At 47.0% G+C, this 20,657-nt stretch overlaps 1 protein-coding gene across 4 annotated transcripts in view; it reads right to left on the bottom strand.

The window, feature by feature from the left end:
- Positions 1–546: 546 nt before the first annotated feature.
- The window catches only part of GGT1 (gamma-glutamyltransferase 1), a 31,089-nt gene continuing 10,978 nt past the window's right edge, over positions 547–20,657 (bottom strand). For 3 of the 4 annotated variants that reach the window (XM_027714351.2, XM_027714354.2, XM_027714355.2), the window contains 12 exons: positions 11,696–11,857; positions 10,946–11,073; positions 10,627–10,716; positions 9,456–9,648; positions 8,129–8,286; positions 7,117–7,266; positions 6,478–6,614; positions 5,432–5,619; positions 4,511–4,638; positions 3,590–3,702; positions 2,453–2,566; positions 547–1,384 (listed from right to left, as the gene is read on the bottom strand). In XM_027714351.2, the coding sequence (XP_027570152.1) occupies positions 1,241–1,384; positions 2,453–2,566; positions 3,590–3,702; positions 4,511–4,638; positions 5,432–5,619; positions 6,478–6,614; positions 7,117–7,266; positions 8,129–8,286; positions 9,456–9,648; positions 10,627–10,716; positions 10,946–11,073; positions 11,696–11,857 (1,705 nt within the window). In that variant the 3' untranslated portion in view covers positions 547–1,240. Of the gene's footprint in view, positions 1,385–2,452; positions 2,567–3,589; positions 3,703–4,510; positions 4,639–5,431; positions 5,620–6,477; positions 6,615–7,116; positions 7,267–8,128; positions 8,287–9,455; positions 9,649–10,626; positions 10,717–10,945; positions 11,074–11,695; positions 11,858–16,612; positions 16,774–20,657 lie in introns of those variants that run through there. The other variant, XM_027714353.2, reaches the window with a different exon arrangement.

Below are 20,657 nucleotides of genomic sequence, written 5' to 3'. Positions count from 1 at the left end.
TCATTTTCTCTTCTGTATTTTAAGGTTCTTACAAACTGACAGGAAGTTTCAACAAACCAAATTGATTAATTTAGTTACTTTCACTTGTGTTTAAAGGATTTCATAAACATCCCTAGAGCCTTACAACATCCTGGAACATTCGGTTTTGATCTTGGACTAAGCTTGTGATGTGATGTATTGGTCCATGCTGGTAGGTGAACACCAAAGCCCCTCATGCAGATACAGATACTCTCAGCTGCTCCATATCAGACAGGGATTTCTCAGAGGTCATTAAATGGTTGATGGTAACTTACCTTCAAACAAGAGTAGCTGCAGCATGCCATTTTTTAGAAGTTTCATTTCCCCAGGCTCTGGTATTTCAGGCCTGCAGTATGACATGGTAAAAGGCAAACTGGAGGAAAAACAATTTTGTTTTGGATATTTAACTATTATTGTTTACTCATTGCTTCATCAAAGAAGAGAATAAAAGAGAAAAATCTCAGGAGGAGCTTCTTTCACACAGACTCTCACCATCCCTTTTTGAGTAGCAACTGTGCAGGCAAGAAAAACGTGTGACTCCGTATTTATTTATTTTAGTTGTGCTCAGAGTTTTACAGGCAGCATCTTCCCTTTAGACCTTCTCAACAGAAATATAAAAAAAGTTTGAAGCCATTTCCCCATTTCCCCACTCATCTCCAATAATCAACTGGGTGAAATGCAGAAACATCTTTTGTTAACAGAGTGGTGAGTTTGGCTTATCCCAGTCTAGAGCTGGGCTTTCTGCTATGGCACAGATCTGTTAGTTTGTAACTTAGAAAACCCAGTCCCCAGAGTCCTGTAACTCTCACCTACTCAACAGGAAACAAATATCTTCTCTAGCAGTGACAGGGACATTCCTGGTAGCTGACACCGTGCAGGGGAAACACTTCCCGCAGCTTGAGTGAGCTGGACCTTCTGCAGAAACTGGGCACCCAATTTGTCTTCATGGGATGGAGAGGAGGCAGGGAACAAACTCTTCGAGGCAGAACAGACTCTTCAAGTAAGTACTGCACGTCCTGGTGGACATGCCTGTCTTAGCAGACGGCTGTGGCATGAGGCACTTCGGTCATGGCTGTAGAAAACTGTCCCAGTTCCGTCAACAGAATCACAGGTAAATGTGTTCTCTTTCCTGTGAGAAGTCCCTGAGTTGCAGACCTAAAGGATCTTCCCCCCAAACACACCCTGGTGTCACTAGACCACTGAAGGAAGGAGCCGAGCCACGTCAGTAGCCTGCAGGGAAGCCGCCCTTTCGGGAGTCGGAGGCCGCAGCCCATCCCTTGTCCGTCCTGAGGATGGCCTGCACCACCGCGCCGCCGCTCACCCGCGCCGTGTCGTGCTTCCTCTTCTTCAGCTGATCTTCTATGCCCTGCAATGCAGAAGGGAGTGAGGACAACAGGAGAAGGAAACTGTACACATCCCACAGCCTGTGACCCGCATCCTCCATGACTACCCCAGTGTTCAGTGCCTGCGTCGTGTAGGTCTAAATCTGCCTGTTGTTCCTCCTCTTCCCTTTGCTTCCTGGGCTGCCCTGCCTTTGAAGAAGTGCACTTGAGATGATGTGCTATTTGTGATGTTCACTACCAATACTATTCTTGGTCACAGAGTGTTCCACCTCAGATGTCCCCATACTGACAGCCAGGACTGCTGGATCCTGTTTGGCAGTGGTGGAAAACACAGGACTTGTAGAGAGTGGGGCATCCTCTCCAGTGCTGGCAGGTATCTACCAAATGTTACCTTAGTAAGAAGCTTATTAACAGAGGAAATTCTGCATAGTTTGATGAGAAAACCACCTTATGTAGGAGTGTTATCCCAAATACAGAGACACAAGATGAAATATGCATAGAACCTGCATCTGTCTCAGGGCTCAGTGATGTGTAATTTCTCAGGGTGAATGAAGCTGCCAACTCAGGTGAGTGGCCTGCAGAGTGAGGCAGGCCTTGTCATCAGCTCTCAGACTGACAGAGATCTGCACTCTCACTGTGCAGAGATCTTTACATATTTTCAAGTTTGTTCCCAGGTCTCTCTGTGCATCCCTCCTCCTTAGCTCTGGGCCAGGGCTTCAGAATTCATCATGAGGTTGCACAATAGGACAGGAGTTTCCTGAGGCTCACTGGTTTAGATTGCTGGATAGTTTGGGCCCTGATGTGGTTTGCTGTTTTGCAAGTCCTTTGAGCCAAACACCACTGCAAGCAGATGCTTGGTTTCAGATGTAGGTTACTCTGCAATGCACTGGCTTCACACCCATGTGAATGAGGGCAAAGATACACTTTGAACATCTTATTGTGACCCAGCACTTGACCTGTACCAGCTTTAATACTGCTCACCTAGGGAACATTTGGCAAAACTTCCTGATTTTCCACAGTTCATGCCTTTCCAGCACTAGGAACCCAGCCCATATAAGTTCATGTGCACCCCAGACCCGGGCGAGACCAACCTTCTCTATTTGCTGCTCAAGCTCCGTGATGTTGGGAAACAACTGATCGTGGACTCTGGGCTCTTCCACTGCTTTCTTCACATCATAACCAAACCAGATGGAATTCATGATTGTCTGTGAGAAGCAAAAAGCCCTAATGTTAGTTAATTGTCTTCAAGGAGGCCTGACCCTTGTAGGTACACAGGTGAAGAAGCCTGAAGGGTGTTCACCAGAGCACGTAAAAGGCACCATTTCTGGTTCATGTGGCTCTTAGTGGTTCTTATCTTGGCTAAGCAAAACACAGGTACATTGCAGCCAGTCAACCTGTATATGCTTAGTAGGATTCACACACAAAGAGACCGTGAGTTACTAAAATTAACATAGTAAAAGGATCAGATCCTTAAGTTACAGTGGCTAGATTTATGCTGCTGTGATTAAGCACCCAACAGTCACCTCAGCAAGCTACAGCTTCCTGCTATTGTGCAACCAGTTCTCTTGGGCCTGGCTCATCTCTACGTGCTTGAACTGCAGGCTGGAGCTGCTGGGGAGGGAGAACAGCCTCAGGGTCTGGGGCTTAGAAAGCCACTTATAGTGGTTTTTACTGACTTCTCTACCACAGCCAGAAAGCCAGATCCAGCTTGGTGCTGCTGTGTGTGCTGGCACAGGGGACAGCTTTCTTCTGCAGTCACTTTTAGGCTAGTTGGACATTTGAGTGGCAGCCACAGCAGCTCACAGAGAGCCTGCTTGTCACTGACATCATGCCTGAGCTAAGTTCTTATTAACCTCCCTGAGCGATTTTCATCCAAAGTTTAGGCTGGTGGATGGGAATGGCTCTAAATTAGTTCATGGAGACCCAGAGAAAAGAACTCAAAGCTAATCTGAAGTCACAAATCTTCCACAAGTGGTAAGAACAACTTGCCAAAGGAAAAGACCTGGAGCCACTGAAAGAAGTAGTCTAATAGCAGACCCTTTGTAGCCCTGGCAAGAGTCGGAGGTCTGGCCCTTCAAATGCCAGGCAGAAGCCTCCTTTTCAAGCCTCTGGCCCATGGCAGGGAGCCACAGCCATGATCATGTCACAGGTGTAGAACAGAGCCCCAAAAGCTGCCTCTCTCTAGTTTTGCCTGGTGGTGTTCCCCATTTGCCCACACCATCACGTACCAGTGCTGTTGCTGTAGTTATTTTTGTTCCACCAGAAGCACCAACCACCATCTTGACCTTTTTCGTTTTGTCCACCAAGATGGAGGGGCACATAGAGGACATTGGCTGTTTACCTGTCAGGAACACAGATGCAACAGAGGCTCAGTTTTCTACCTGCACCTTACAAAATGCCAGCTCCTGCTCCACGTCTAAATCCAGAGCCTCCGTATCCACCTTCCTGACTCAGCTCATGTGCCTTGTTTGGCCGCTGGGGATCCCACCATCCCCTGCACCCATCTCCTTCTTGCCCCTGTAATGTCAAGCTTAACCCTGGTCCTCCATGCAGAGGCTAAAGGCACCTTCCTCCAGTCCTGTCCCATCCGGGGCTGCCTGTGATGCAGCTGTCTCCAGTGCACCACAGGACTTCCACTCTTGTCCTTTCACTCCCCTGTCCCTCTCCAAAGCGTGGAGTACAGGAAGGTAGCAGAATCCCAGCCTGCTTTGTCAGCAGTGAGATGGGTCTGCAGGAAACAGTGGTGGAGCAGGCAGGTTGCCTGGATAAGGTGTGTTAATTAGATCTATCCCAGGGTGCCCTACAGCTCTTCAGGAAGGAGGGAGAAGGCTGGGCAGTGCCATCCTGCACTTTGCAGTCAGCTCCTGCTGCTGCCTCTCTCTTCAGTTAGTTCAAAGAAATCTTTTGCAGCTTTTAAGTCATTCCATTGGACATGTACTGATTTCCCTGGGAAAGGGTTTGTGGAAGGAGGCATACAAAAGAGTTTTTCTCGACAGCCTCTCCTCCTCCAGGGTGCACCAGGGCTGGCTGGCTGTGTGCTTTTGGCAGGAGTGCCAGGTGACTCGCTTCCATCCCTGCCCCCTGATCTGTGCCTGATGGCAGACACGACAGAGCCAAAACCCTGAGTCAGGAAGGTAGTTTACAGCTACCTGGTGCTATGAAATTTGCTGGAGAAGGAGGGATCCCAAATCCATTGATTATGTAAGGCGAGCTGAAGTCATCCATCTCATCATTAAATATGATTCCACTCACGTTGGATCGTACATCAGAGCCAAAACTAGAGAAAACAAGTTGTCATAGACATGTCAAAACCAGAGCAAACCCAGGAGGAGCTTCAGGTGAATTACTGCAATGTGAAACCTGGGATTTGATTGGAGTAACTCTCCACTCCCTCCCATTGTAAAGGACTTTCTGTCACCCCTAGGGGGGAAGGAGGCAGTTAATACCATGAGTACACAGCTACACACAGAGGAAAGACAGCCTAGAGCCCTGCCTACAGCTCCTCTTCAAGAACCCCATGGGGGAAACCAGCACAGCAGCTAAGGACAACTATTTCCCCTTCCAGCTGGGCTCCAAGGCTGGCACATTTGGGAACGGCTGGGAGTTTGCTTAGATGTGTCAAGCTAGAGACATTTTTGACATTTTCTATGGACAAAAAGAACCTTCACACTCTGGCTTCAGGCCATACGCATGAACACAGTTCTTTCTGACAGCACTCAAAGCCAAACACTGCGCTTCCAGGCCAACTGCATTAGCTCAAATTCCTTCCAAAAGCCTGGGCAATCAGAGCCTGCAGCGATAGTACTGCTTATGAGAAGATCCAGATGCAGTGAATGTTGTCTTGGGGAGAGAAACTCAATATGAGAGAGGATACACCTCGTCCTCTGACCCAACCACAAGGCCTCTGTGTTCAGGACTGACCTGTAAGCTCAGCAGAAGTGCCCATCAACAGTGCTACTGGTCCCTACCCCTCCCAAGAGGTGACAGCTCAGAGGTGTTTGATACCAACCCCAGAACCACCACTAGGAAGATGGCAAAGGCCTACAGGGAAGTAATGTCTGAGCTCATACTATTGGTTGATGGTGCTGGTGGCGGACACAGCACTGCCATCATCAGCCACAATGGAGATGTGGGATGTACCGGCATTATCTCCAGTGTAATACACGGGCTCATAGTAGTCAACTGGATGGGAGGTGTTGTCTGTGATTTTCCTCCGGAGACCATCCGCAAAGAACTCGGATGTCATGTTTCTGATGGCCTGTCAGAGAAATCCAATGCAGTTACTCAGCAGATTAAGAGACATGTAGTTATGAGGCTGATATCCAATGCTTCAGACTACAGAACAGTGGCAAATCCCAGCAGTGAGGCTATAGTTTTGAAGCAGGGGGTTTTCTTCTTGGAAGATGGACATTGTACCAAAGAGCATTTTAAGCAGTCACAGGAGCAGCTGTTACAGTGCACCCCTTTGTGTAGAAGTTAATCAGCATCCATTTTTGCAGCACTATGGAAAGCTGTCCTCCACACTGCTGTAAGGCATAGGCAAGTAGGGCTACTCTTGCTTCAGAGATGAGAGGAACAGAATCGGATTGAGAGGACAAAGCCAAGGCAAGCTCTGACCATGGCTCTGTCAGTTGAAAATTTATGTTCATCAAGCTGGGCTGGGCTCAGATCCTGCTGCTTTTGCAGTCACAGAAGTAAAAGCACAGTGTGAAGTTGGGAAAAGCAGGGTTTCTGTCTCACCCCTTCCCATCCATTGGGCAATTCTACTATAGGCAGGACTGTGGTTAGTGAGCCACAAGGATGCTGGAAATGTCATATAGTGAATAGGGCTTCAAACACTATCAAAACAGGCAGGGTTAGCCCTAAACATCCTCAAACACTTCTGCTGCATTGAGGAGTTTGCTATTCCTTACAGCAGGAAGGTTTCCTCCATATACATCCCTCACAGCTCAGCCATGAGTCACATAGGACTTCACATTTTGATTCAGAGCTATTTCAGTGCCTGTCAATAGCAGGTGGCACAGAGCACACCTGACAAAGTTTAGTCAACCAAAAACTTCAAGCCATGTTCCAGTCAACCTTGGTGTTGCAGAAAGAGAAGGCTTTTGCCAGGTACCTCTGTAATGTTGACAAACTTTGGATCTCCCAGTAAAGTCCTCTTGGCGTAGGCAAAGCGAAAGGCCTCCACAATGCGGTGGTAAGTCAGACCTTTCTCCTCCACGGTTCTGATGCTGTCAGCAGAGAAATTATATCCTGGCAACAGAAGACAAACAAATGTGAGCACAAAGTACAGGGTCAAAGGACTGCTAATACACCTGTGTCAAAGGTATAACCTCAAAGCCCACTCTCTACAGAGATGGAGTCACTGGACTGTCCTAATCTCCACATGGAGAACACAGGAGCTCCGGTAGTTTTGAGCACTGTGGCAGTCACCAGCAGCATTTATACTTGCAGAGATGTTTTCCAAAGAAGCCTCAAGTATACATTAGGTTCCACCCATACAGGTATCAGGGAAGTTCCCCAATCAGGAGAATATTTTTCCTCTTGCACCTGTATTTCAAGTAGGAAGGTGACATCCCTGAGTTTAGGGCAGAACAGGAATGTTTCTGCATCTTGAGTCCGAGACTTCAGGAGGGATCCTCACCTGCTAGAGGGCTATCAAGGGAGGCCCTGGCTCCCAAACAAAAAATGGTGTTGTTTTTGGAGCTCTCCCAGCTCCTGTTGCCTGTGAGGCACTGCTCAGTGGCACTCTCACCTTTCAGTATGTTGAAAATGAGGGCCAGCACTGGGCCACTCAGGGGGGCACTGGGCGTGTAGAGGGTGAACTCCCCAAGTGTGACCTGTATGGGGTCGTTGATCACGGTCGCATTGTAGTCCCGCAGATCTTCCAGTGTGACAATCCCTCCTGGAAAGGGAAGAAAACTAGAGATGTGGGTTTGTGTGATCTCTGATGAGAAGAGGAGATTGTGCTCCATCACCATGAATCATAGCAAGGGTGGGAGGGAACATGGACAAACCCAAAAAGTGGCATGTGCACAGAAGATGAATTCCTTGATAGATCTGTCTGAGGCTGAGATAGCCTAAGCACGGAGTTGGGCTGGTTTACAGCAGCCAAAACTCTGGTGGATCCACATTTTTATTTATTTTTTTTTTACAAAGGACACAGCAATGTCAGGTAACAAAATGTCCTTCAGAGTCCTGTTTACAGGAGGGAGGATGCAGATAGTTTGTGCTACCCCACAAGTAGAATAATTTGTGTGTTCCATTGCCTTTTTTATCAGAAGGGGGAAAGCAGTAAGTAATTATGTACCACAAATGAAGGTGGTAAATGGCCCACAGGAGATTCACCGAAGCTAGTCAATGCTAGCTGGTGAGGACAGGATGCTGCCACCATCTAGTGGTGCTGAGAGATCAAACAGCCCAGAGTTTACAGAACCACGTATGTAATGTTTCAGGTACAAACTTGTTGGATTCAGGCTCTGTAAACAGGCTGTACCTACTAAGCCACTGCCAGAGCCACTCAGATTTGCTTGGCTATGTGGTACAGAAATGCACAGGAAAACCTCCCCATTTCTGACTGAGTTTCAAGCACATCCATTAAAGTGCTAAAGCTTCTTTTGGGTGTCCTGTTGCCACAGATCTCAAAGGGAGCATTTCAGGTAGCAGGTTTGACCCACTCCCGAGGCTTCCACAGGTCACTGGCTCCTCCCTGGGTGCTGAGCAGTCAGGCCACTCCTGCTGTTTGGGACAGATGTCCTGTTTCTCACCTGCGCTGCGGATGTCAGCGATGATCTGGTTTGCCAGGCTTCCTGTGTAAAAGGCATCTGCTCCTTCTGTGGCTATAGTCTCATATGTCTTGGCTAGTTTAGGCATCTTGATGATATCGCCCTCACGCAGAATTTTCCCTCCTTTGCAGAACACTTCACTAACAGAGAAAGGAGATTGAGAAGATCAGGTCTGAGAGACAAGTTCAAAACTGTGAGTACCTGTAGCAGCTGACCCAGTATCTGAGTGTTCATGCTAAAGGCCTCCTGGAGAGAAGAGACACTGCCTGAGCCATGCCCCAGGGGTCCTGACATCTTGTACTGGGACATAAAAGTGACCAGTAGTTTCTGAACTGGGATTCCATATTGCTCAGTTTGCTCAGTGAAGGCTGCAGCAGTGAGTGTCCATCTTTTACAGCAAGGCACCCACCTTCCCTGTCTGCCCAAGGGGCCAACAACTGCCTCAAGATGCCCAGGATGGGCCTAAGTCCTTGAACTCAAGCAGTTCAGTTCAGAGCACAGACTATGAAGCCATGAGGTTCAAAGCTTCCAGTGAGTCCAGAAGAATGCATTTCAATCCCTGTGTGTTAGATCACTTAAGGTAGATGGTTTCCTCTCTAGTTCCCTCATCATGAGTCACAGATGTGCTGTTGTGGACCTGCCACACAGGAGTACAGGAGATAAGCCCAGGCTGTATATCCCAATTGAACTGAAAATCCAACCTGCAGTTGGCAGATATTTTAAGGAAAAGAGAGAATTGAGCATGACCTCCAGAAGGGCTGGACATAAACACTGGGGGTTTGACTTCAAGAAGAGGAGGAGCATTTATAACCCTTCATGTTCATAGTCATTGCCAGAAGTGGACAGTCAAAGGCATTGCTTGAGGAAGACTGACTGCAGAGTAAGAGACAACCCAAATTCCCACTGCCTGACAGCAGATGAGATGTTCAAAGAGACTTTGCAATTGCTCCAAATGCAGGTATGATTAGCTTGGTACACTTACAGCACGAGGAAAAGCTGAGGATTCAGAGAACACATTGCCATCTGGCAGATTGATCCCAGCACATACTCTGATTCCAACTTTGCTCAGACAAATGGACTTTAAGAGTAGAATTTTTCCCCCTTTAAAGGTCAGGACCAAACATTCCCACACTTGGCCACCTGATTTAGCACCTTCAGGTAGCTGCAATAACATCAGCAGCACAGTGAGCATGGTGACTGGAGGGCAGGCACACTCTCACAGACACTATGTTTCACAAACACAGAGATTTGCAGCCAGGATGCAGCTACCCCAAATTTGTCTGCACAGAACAGCAACTGCTCTACCTACCACAGCAAGGGATTGCTTTCAATTGACTCCTCTTTTGATTCGATGGCTGCTGCAAGGCCTTTCCCAACAGGGAACCCTTCTCTTGCCAACTTGATACTGGGTAGAAACAGTTCTCTCCATGGCAGTTTGCCATGACGTTCGTGAGCCAGTTGATAGCCACGGATTTCTCCTGGAACAGCAATGGACAGTCCTCCTGGAGCAGATAAGGAACATGTTAGTCTTCCACAGCAAGGAAAGAAAGCAACTGATGGAGCAGAAGGTAGAGCAGGTGTCTCTGCCAGCCCTGATTTTAGGCAGGGGTTGTGTGTGCTGTGACCAGCTCCCCTTTGTGCACACGGTGCTTAACAGAATTATTCAGTCTGACATTTGCACCTATGTACTCTGGACTGCTGAGATGCCTCTGTCCTCTTGCTGGTAACTCAAGTTTTAGGGTCATTTCCCCTCAGTAGGCTCTGTTTCAGAGCAAAGCTGCTCAGAACACCAAAAGCTATCACGGCGAGAGGACACAGACTGCGACACACTTAAGCCAAAAACTTTGTTGCAGCATTGTAACTCTACAACTGCAACAGATTGATGACTACTCTGCACAGTGAAGCAGCAGTTTGCTTCAATCCTGTTCTCCTTGGCATCTCTCAGAAGTTCAACACACTGTTCAAACCCTCTCCAAGGTGCTATTCCTTCTTGGTTAGAGGAGTGACTATGAAGAGAACTAGATAGTATTTCTTTCTATTTTTTATTAGAAAATACTTCCCCAAAAGGAAATTACTTCTCTGGATGCCCCAAGCAATTAGTTGATGCCACAACAAGTATTTAAGGAGGACACTTGAACTGAGAAGAACCCAGGTGATCCACAAAGATTTATTCAAAGAGGCGGAAAGGAAAGATGTCAGATATGGAACAGGTTATGCTCAGTGCTTTGGATTCACCCGTATTTTCATGAAATGAAAAGCAGAAAGTGTTGGGCTGAATGACTAGTTTAAAGGACATTATTTTTAGCTTCTTTGTCAGGACAGAGTTTGCAGGCTGTGTAAAGTAGAGGACATTTCCAGGTGAGAAATCCTGTAGATAGGCAAGAACCCAGTAAGAAATGTTCTTGGTTCAGACGTGCCTGCAGCAGCTAATGTTGGAGCTACATGGTCCCCCCAAAGCAGTGAAACAGCCCTCGCCATACCTTTCAGAGAGAGCTGTGTGTTGTTCCCAAACATGGCCTCCGATGCGCCCTTTGGAGCCACCTCTCTTGCATTAATGATTTCCACTTTTCCTTTAATGACAGAGCAAGGAAGATGATGTTTAGCTCTGGACTCAGCACACAGCCGTGGTCTCTGCTGAAGGTCTCTGATCAACGTGAGCCAGTTTCTTGGCAATTACTTTGACGACATTCCCCCAGAGGTTGTGAGCATCAGTCTTTTACTTTAGCTCAGGTAGGATAAATCACCTGCCTTAGATAAAGTTCTCAAATTGTTCCAGATGTGTATGGCCCTGTCCCTTACCTGTGCTGCTGTAGATGGTAAAGAAGAGGCCCCCTCCTATGCCCATGCTGTGAGCGTTCATGAGTCCTATACAAAGCAGAGCTGCAATTGCAGCATCCACTGCTGATCCTCCTCGCTGAAGGATGTCCCTGTGCAGCAGAAGAGAAGGTGGCAAGTTACAGTGTCTCAGCTACCACTGTGAGCAGTGGATTCATCTCGTCAGAGCAGCTATGACAGATTGTCTAATGCATATTTGTCTACACCAAGTCTGTAGGTTCCTCAGGAATAGGAAGTTTTTAGCCTGTCACCATAGAGAACACATCCTGATAATCTTGGTGCAGACACATCCAAACTAGCTTGAAAAGACAGAGATGTGTCAAAGTATGTGAGGGGACGAGCATTCCAGACACATTCATTTCTCATGAGAAACAACTTTCTGAGGAGCCTTAGATCTGCAGCACTTGAGACTAGAACTGGGAGACATCTTGATAAATGTTTTTTAAAAGGAGCTAGAAAGGCAACTCTGGTTCTCATTGTTCATGGAACCAGGGAAACTTTGTCTGCTACGTTGTCTGTGAGCAACTGCAGTAATGCTGCCCACGGTAAAAAACCAGGTTTTATTAGGGCCTCCTCTTTCTACAGGGAGATTAGGGATGGATTATCCATGCTGGGCAGCTGCCAGGATTGCACCTGGGCATCGGGGAAACAACAGTCCTGCCTCGTGCAGGAGCTGTCAGAGCTAATGAGAATCATGGCACAATCAGTGGGTACCTTCCAATTATTGAGCACGGCCCTGCGTCTGTGGCCACGGCCGCCCTCTTGTACGTGTGAGTGTCCCCTGAGCGCAGCCCGAAGAACAGTCCCAGGAACAAGATGAGCCCCAGCAGGGCTGTGGCCAGGACTGCAGCCACCACACAGCGCTTCTTCATCTTCCTGTGGGAAGAGACAGGATTATCAGCCCTGCTGCCTCGGGGCCACACGGGAATTAGGGAGCAGGTGACCAGGCACAAGTGGAGTGTTTTCATCTACCTCCTTCCATATCCTCAAACCAGCAACTACCACTTGGGTAAGAACCAGCCTCACAGCAGGCAGGTAACATCATACAGTGGAAAAGCTGCAGATTCAGAGGTGAGAAGGGAAATCCAAGGAGCAGAACACAATTGGTGTTAGTCATGACTCACATCATCTTCAGAAGAAAGTTTTTTTAAAAAATTTAACTTCATATAATCTTCTTTTAAACACCACGTCTGTGGAGGAGTCTCTGTCCAGAAGGTTGTCAAGGACCAGTGCAAAACATGTCTTAGTCATTAGCCAGCAACCTCAGCCAAAGCTGTTTTGCACAGCCCAGTGTGAGCACAGCAGTCACTCCTGTTTGGGGCCCTCAGCCAGAGCACTTTCCCAATAAGTCAGCCATTTCCAGAGGAAATGGCCAGTGCTCATATCTCCATGTGTCCCAGTCCTGTGGGTGCACAGGGTTACAGCTCATCTGTAAGTGAGCATAGCAAGCCAAGGAGCTCCCCAGCAAGTGTATTCCAGATACACACCAGGATGAGTTGAGAGTTATTGAGGGAATAACCCTTGGTGGGACTGACAGTTTATCACTTGCAGCTTGAACAACTGCTCTTTGACCCATTTCCTTTTCTGTTACAGGATTGTTCTAGCAAAATAGACCTAAATTCATTACATTGCCCTCGGGGACTACCTTCCCCTGCGTAGTGCAGCTTTGGGTTTTTACCACAACTACAGTATTTGCACAGTAACCTTTACCTTACCAAAGCATCTGCCATCCTCAGAGACAAGCCAGACCATGGAATTGTGGGTGAAGAACGGATCCACCAACCCCAACCTCTGTGGATGTTCAGCAGCCCAAAGCAGAGTGAACTCCAGCAGCCAGAGCAGTACTCGGTGCCTTGCAGCAGCCACACACACAGGATTAGAGAGCAGTGACTGTGCCAGCACTGAGCTAAGGAGAGGAAACAGGCCAGGCCAGCCAGCCCAAAACTTTTCTCAGAGGGAGGTAATTAGCAAGCAAGGCCCCCTCAACCTCATCCTCACTCCTGTTATTTAAAATAGGAGATATACATTTGCTATCCAAGCTCTGTGAGTCTTAGTCTGAGCATTAAAGATGCCCATCTCCAGGTAAAGCAGCTCAAACCAGGGTGTATTTCTACTGTATGTGCTGTTCTGTAAACAAATGTCAGCTGAGGACAGCAAAAGGTAAATGGACGAAACCTCTTTCCAGGTTCTAGAGCTTAATTTTCACTCAACTACTTTTAAAAGAGACCAGTGGCGTGTTTGCAGAGCAATGTCTGTGCAGGGAAACAGAGAAGCCATTATGTCCCCAACAATAGCTCACACACAGCCTCAGAGTTTAAAGACAGTTTTGTTCGTTGGCACAGTTCAGCTTCAGCACTGGCAGTCTCCTCCAGGCTTCACAAGGAATGCCATGGGATCTTTTATCTGGCCCCAGCTCGGCAGAAGGTACTTTGTTTCATCTGAAGGCTGCTCTATGCTGGGCTGTCCTGCAAGCCCAGGCTGACTTAAGCTCTGCAGGGGCTGTGTTAACCCGCGGGCTCCTGGCTGGGCTCTCAGCTCTCCCCCACAGCTGTTTGCCTCACTGCCCGGCTCCTGGAGAGATTTACTGCCTCCTCAGGCAAGTTATTCCCACAGCAGGAGAGGAGAAGGGGAAATCTCAGATACTACCTCTGCTCTCACCTTTCACCTTCTCTCTGGAATTGTATCACACTTGTGAGTATCCCCTAGACCTTAAGAGCTCCATGCTGGGTGTCCTACTGCCTGGTGAGTGCAGAGACCTTGAGAAATGGCCCTCCAGCCCACTTCATCTGCCTCAGGCACAGCTCCTGGCCTGCCAGCCCCAGGGTGAGGATAAGACACCACTGGGGCAGGAACACACCCAGGCTGCCATGAAGAGACACTGACTGCTGGGCACTGCCCCTGTGCTGCACTGTGGCACCACACTGTCCTCTGGGCTGGGCATCTGCAACCCATGTCAATGCTCTTAATAAAGGTGCCATCTGCCAGACTGATCCTGCTAAGGAAGCAGCAGATGTACGAGCTAAAGACCTGCAGCTTTCTTGTCTTCAACACTACAGAGAGCAAACTCAGCTGAGGATAATCCCCTCCACCTTTACTGCCAGCTCAACTCCCATAAGTTCCTTAACCTTTTCAGGCCTGACCCTAGAGGGAAGCATCCCTTGCACAGCCCTAACTGCCTTCCCAACTGTGGCACAGCAGAGCCAGACATGCTGTACAGAAATCAGGGGACGGATCAGGAGCCTGCAGATATCCACCCTCTAACCCATCTCTCCACACTCACCCTGTGCCCTGGGCAGGCACGTGGCAGCAACAGCTGAGTTTTTGCCCAAATAATCTATCTGAACCTTGGCTCTGAGTCGAGTCCCTGCTATGATTTATTGTTGGGAGTGGAGCAGCAGCTGCAGGCCACCACCTGAGCTGGCTCCAACCTCCACATCTCTGCCAAATCCAGCTGCTTGGAAGCTTGGCTTCAGTCACAGAGTGCTGCTTGGCAGAAGCAATAGGTCTCCATGAGAGAGGGGTTATAAAGTAATTAAAAGCAATACAACTATTTCTCACTGTTATAAAGGTCCAAGAGCCGGTGCTAGCCATGGAATTTAAAATGTAGCCTGATTACCTTAATTTACATTAGGAGAGGGGGTGGACCAGCAAATAGCAGAGCTATGCCTCTACAAGAAACCCCACTGAGCTGTATTGAGATGTGTCACAACGTGTGCAACCTTATTTAAACATGACACTGTTTTTCAAATAAAGAACCCCAGTACAACAGGCTAGCTGGTGTCAGGCAGGGGATCAGGGTCTGACATCTCTGCCAAGAGAACTGAGGCATTCTGTAGAGATGAGGAATCTGCCATGGTCAGGGAAAGCACCAGGAGAACTGGAAGAGGAGAAAGAGAAGATGTACCAGCCAGAAAGCAATGGGGAGAGAACAGCAGGGTGCCAGAGGATGACAAAGAACTCTGGGACAACGCTTAAAACTTTAACCCAACAGGTTTCTGCTTTAAGCCCATCTTGCAACAGCTGCATAGCTCAGCACCACTCCTGAGAGATCCTTGTACTCCCACAACCAGCCCAGTAGCCACTACTTGGCCATTAGCTTTGAGACATCCTTCCTTACTTTCCCCAGGCAGCACATGATACGCAAGGACAGTTTGGACATCTTGACTCTTGTCATAGGACACAGGCCATGCTCTTCTGATAAAACTCAAAACCTAATCTGTATCAGTAACATTATCATATTTAAATAATTAATAATGAACAGTTGAAATAATGTTTTCACACTCTACTGTTCTGCAGAGTGAACTGTCAATGATTTTTGGGTGAGAATCTACCTAAAGGGAACAGTCACAAGGTTGTTGCAGGTCCCCCAGCAGAGGCCTAAAAGTAGGAGAGCCAGGTTTCTAGCAGAGGCCCAAGGGCTGTTCACCCAAATGTCCCATTACTGATCCAGCATTATGGGATAAACTATGAATTTCCTGCACTTATTCATTCACAAGATACTTAAATTCAAGTCTTATGCAGGTCTTCATCTCCACCAGTGATAAGGGAACTAAAGCAGAGTTCAGTCAAACCATGAGGAAGCCCTAAGAGGCTTCCAAATTCAGACCTAGGCACTGGTCCCACCTGGAGCAGGAAGGCAGAGCAGTCCTGGAGAATCACAGTAACTCCACTCAACTCAGTTAAAACCTTCCCCCAGAGCCAGTTCCTCTGTGCCAGTTCTCCATGCCCTGTGCGACCCTCCCCTCAGAGGCAGGACAAAAGCTTTTAGCACCCTCTTTGTTAATCCCGGCATCTCAGACTCGTGTGGGTACAGATCAATTTTCAGGAGAAAGGCCTCCATGGAGATCAATGGTCTTTATTGCTGTGAAGTCAAGCCAGAGATAATCGACACTGAATAGAACAGCGCGGAGCGGCTGCCCGGCTGGCTCTCAGGTGTGCTGCTCAAACCGAGCTGCTGTGACCACAGATTGCAATTCTGCCACAGGCAGAGGCCTTTCTGAAGCCTAATGGCATGTAGTATTCTGTCCAATGTAGAGTAAACCTCGAATTTAATGAGAATGAAACAATAATTTCCTCTTGAAGCAACTTTTTCCTCAAAAATCTTTCATGTTTTCCTGCAGAAATTTTAGCATCAAACCCAGCATTTTTTTACTTTAAGACACTTCAGCATAAACTATGAAGTGAAAAAAGGCAGAAAGGTGGAATAAATGCAGAATTCCCCATTTCACATGGTTTTCACTGTGTTTTCTAGTTGAGGACGTCCCGGAAATCCAGAACCAGCAAACTCAATCTTAAAAATTCAAGTTATTAAAGTTTCACAAATTCATTCAGAACATTACTGTTACAATCACTCCCGACTTAAAGTCAAAATACTCCATTAAAATAGCTCAATTCTCCCAACTTTGCAAAAGAACCTTTCAGGTGCTCTTCTTCTACCTTTAAACTTGAAGCTGTTCATTAGACCTGAGCTTACTCAGACTGGTTAGTCAGGTCCTATCATTCTCTTTTGGCAAGCTTTCATCTGATATATTAAAAAACATTGTCCCCTATTATGTGGAATAAGAAATCCCGCACATCACTATCAGGCTGAGTGTTATGGCTTAATGAAAGTAATTCCTAATTCCCCCTTACCTCTGGAGAATATTTGCAAGTCCCTCCTGTCCTTTTGCACAGAGCTGTGTGTACTGATCTCCTTTGACTGTCCTTTCTCAAGAAGCAAACCCTTTTCTAGGGGCAATACATCCTTGTAGCAGTGGCAGGAACCACTTATCTTCACTTAAAAGCTCTCCCAAGCGTACCATACTATTTGGTATTTGTACTGCTCTGCTCGCAGAGATTAACCCATTGAAACTCATTATGTTTGAATTCACACTACCAGAGGAATGCATAAGTAATCATTGACTGGGTGAAGAGTCAAGAACCCACACCTTTTGAAATGCATATTTTAGCATTCATGAAGGTTGTGTATCACCAGCAGAATCATTCTGTGTTCCTGGGGTTCAGTTGCTATGTGGTACAAATGTTTTTTCTCACCTAGTTGTTAGCTCTGAAGTTCTGATTAAGGAACTGAGCAAATAAAATGGCCTCGAGATGCACCAGGAAAGGTTTAGATTGTACACCAGGAAAAATTTCTTCACTGAAAAGGTGGTCAGGCATTTTCAGGCTGCCCTGGAAAGCGGTGGAGTCACCATCCCTGGGGGTATTTAAAAGACCTGTGGGACCTGGGGACTTAGTGGTGACTCGGCAGTGCTGGGTCAACGGTTGTAATCAGTGATCTCAAAGGTCTTTTCCAACCTAAATCATTCTATGAGTCTAAATCTGTGGTCATCTTAAGTAGAAGTGCTTCCATCTCCACATGGTCATGTCCCCTCACACCACTCCTGCCTAACCAACTGACACCCTTGTGGTTCACAGAGAGACTGGATTTTAAGTGTGTTTGTACCTTCAGCTTAAACCCAGACACCTTGACAGATTTAGCTGGGATTACACTTTGTGGGAATAACCTGCCTGCCAAGTGTGCCAGCAATGCCCGGGCACCTGATCAGCTCACACACCAGTTCTTAGCAATCACAGTGACACTCTACCTTAAACTGTCATTAGGTTTAGTCTGCATTAATACTCCAGCTGCAATGAGAAGATGCAATGTCTGTTCTGCCATGCCTGCTCCCACAGGAGCACCCTCTGGCAGGAAGAATGGCAGAGCAGGAAGGCAGGGATGAAGAAACCTGCCCTTCATCACTAAACCTCACTGAGGCTTTTAAGCAACAATCGTACGTGTCTGCTTGTGGCAAGTTCAGGAGCACAGTTGTAGCTCAAAGGTTGCAGCTCACCTGCTGTTGAACAGTGCAGCATAAACCCCAGCAGTAACCCAGACTCAAGGTAAGGAGCTGCACCAGCTGTCTTTGGACTCTACAGACTCAGCCCCCAAAGCTTCTGCCACTGCTGCTGTCCAGGGCTCGCTGGAAACCTCAGGACCCCTCTGAACATGAGCTGAATGCCCATCCAGAATGCAGCACAAGCAAATCACAGCTTGCCTGAAACTTGGGCACAGTAAGGATTCAAGCCCACATGTCCAAAGCCTGACTTTCAGCCAGAAGGCATTCTGCAAAACCAGGGTGAAGCAAAGTCTGCCTGGATGCCAGTCAGCACCGTTAGATGCCATCTTTGGACTTAGGAGGATCAGTCAAGTGGGTAATGTCTCAATTCCAAACCCATCCAGTCCCTCTGCCCCACTCCAACCTTTGATACACTGGATCCCCACTTGCTTCAGAAGGATGGTAGCTGTACTACACTGACTCATTAACAAACTTTGGCCTTGTTCCAAGACTAAAAGCTTTTTGAGTCATATTTCCTCTCCTTAAAAATACAGCACCTTTTCTGTACTAGGCACAAAATGGAGTTCTGTTTAACATCTACATTTGGAAAAATTAGTATTATAAAACATGAGCATTCCAGCCTTGAGATATTCAGAAGGGATCTAGCATGTGCCCATCCTTCAAAGGAGACTTTCAGATACCCCTTTCAATACGTTGCATCAAGAGGGCAGACCCCTTCAGTCATATTGCTATTATCCAAGAGACCTTGAGCAAAAACAGAAGCGTTCCAGAAAGTAGGTATTGGTACAGAAAATATTCTGCAGGCTCAGAAAGATTTGATGTACCTACTTTTTTCTACTGGCCAGTCTGAAGTACACATACAGAGTCCAGGCCACATTCAGCTAGTAACACATACCACTCTCACTTTATCTAAATTTTTGATGTGACACCCATGATGCTCCACAGAAAAGATTGTGACAGGATCTGTGCCAAAACAACTGTCCTCTGAAAAAGCAGACAGCGTGGAAAGATAGCTGGTCTGTGCCCCAAACAGAGCCCTCTGCACTTTCAGTCTGTCATCTTTAATATTAACAGAGGAATCTAAGGTGCAGTCTACTGAATGGAACCCTTTTCTTAATTTACTGACCCTGTAGGTGTCAGGTTTTATGCTTAATAGTTTTATAGTTCTAAAGTTGCTATGTCCCTGGAGCAGGTCTAGGTCAGAAGAGTCTCCCTGTCACATTTGTCTCAGAGGGTACAAGGTGATATGGAAAGGCTGCTAGCTGTAAAAAGCCCAGTTCTAAATCATAATTATCCAACTGTAATGCTTCACCCTCACTGCTGAAAGGCAGGTTTTATATCAGTGAGTCACAAAAATTAAGCAAATTCTATGTCCTTCTTCAAGGACAATGCAGTCTCATCCATGGCATGTTCTTACCAGCACAGAGCTGGAACAAGTTGGATGCTCCTCAGCAAGTTACTCTTTCACTTATACATGAGTAGAGTTGAGGATGAGGTCAGAGAAGGTTATAAAACCTGAAGTTAGTGTCTCTGGTTCTGAAGGGTGAATAGTGTGCTATGTACAGGTTGTGCTATGCACAAGGACCTCATTTCAGCTGTACATAATCTTTGGGAACTCTCGAATATCTCAGTCTAGGCACTAACATAATAGAGAGCCCTGTTATAACTCAGCCTTGCATGTTTCAAGCTGCAAAGCCACACCTCAAACAGTAATCCCATGGTTAATGCAGGTGCATTGCTGCCTTGTTCTTCTCAACCCAAGACAAATAAAGAAAAAACATATCTCCTGCAGGGCTTGCCACCTCTTTCCATTTGTGATGTTCACAGCATGGTCACCTTTAACATTCCCCCCAAATAGCAGGCACTATTACACTGAAACTCAAGCAAACAGAGGAATGCATCTGTCAGCGTATGAAGCGATGCCTTCATAGCTCTTGCCATGGAACTCGCAGACACTGAAAAGCATCAAGTGACCTGAGACATTCCTGGGCACTTTTTGTTTCTTCCCCCACCCTTATTGATTTTTCCCATAAGAATTTCAGGAAGCAACACCAGCAATGACTCACAGAGCACAGATCACATCTACTGTTCAGACTCCTCCTTTTTATGGCAGAACATACATCCCAAGGTCTCCGTTTCCCGAGGCTTTAACCGATGTGTTGTTGGAATAGGCGCTGTTACAAGATTTGGTACATTAGCTAAGGACACCTCATGTTGCAGGTTAGCTGTTTTTTCCATCAGGAAGTCTTTCCCCTCTAACAGAGCAATGCTGCAATCCAATACTACCTGAACATGAGCATCAAATAGTATCTTGAGTTCCTGGTAGCACAGAGATGTTCATAAGCATAAGCTTCTTCACACTGAATTACAGTTTCCTTTCTGACCCCTTGCTCTACTCTTCCATGCCTAAGGCAACCAGTGGAAGTTAAGTACCAGCTGCGTGGGTAGCAGAGAGTTCTATTTTAAGCTAAACACTGCCTAAGAAACACTGATGTAAAAAAGAGATCACTGCTGAAAAAGCCCTGGAAAACAAGTCACTAGGGGAGACTCTTAGAGAAAAGGTACTTTAAGAACTGGAAAAGTTGCCTAGCGTGCAAGAGGTCAAGTTGACTAAGAGCAGGGACACAAGAGTTGACTTTCAGAGATGAAACTAAATAAGCAGATGTTTGTCCACAGCCAAAGCACCTCCTTCCCCTACAGTAAGAGTTGCTTTCATTGTAACTCACCTGCTCAAATGGAGCAACCCACTAAACCCACATGTTTTCATTTTATGAATCTGTTTTCCCATAATCATCCACAGGTGCATCGCTCTTCCCTGGGGCAAAGGTAAACAAAATGAA

Source organism: Pipra filicauda, unplaced genomic scaffold, assembly GCF_003945595.2.
Source record: "Pipra filicauda isolate LSUMZ 115617 unplaced genomic scaffold, ASM394559v2 scaffold33_size4404698_pilon, whole genome shotgun sequence".
Classification (NCBI taxonomy): Eukaryota; Metazoa; Chordata; class Aves; order Passeriformes; family Pipridae; genus Pipra; species Pipra filicauda.
Note: the sequence above shows the minus strand (reverse complement) of the source record. Positions and strands in the feature narration are given on the sequence as shown.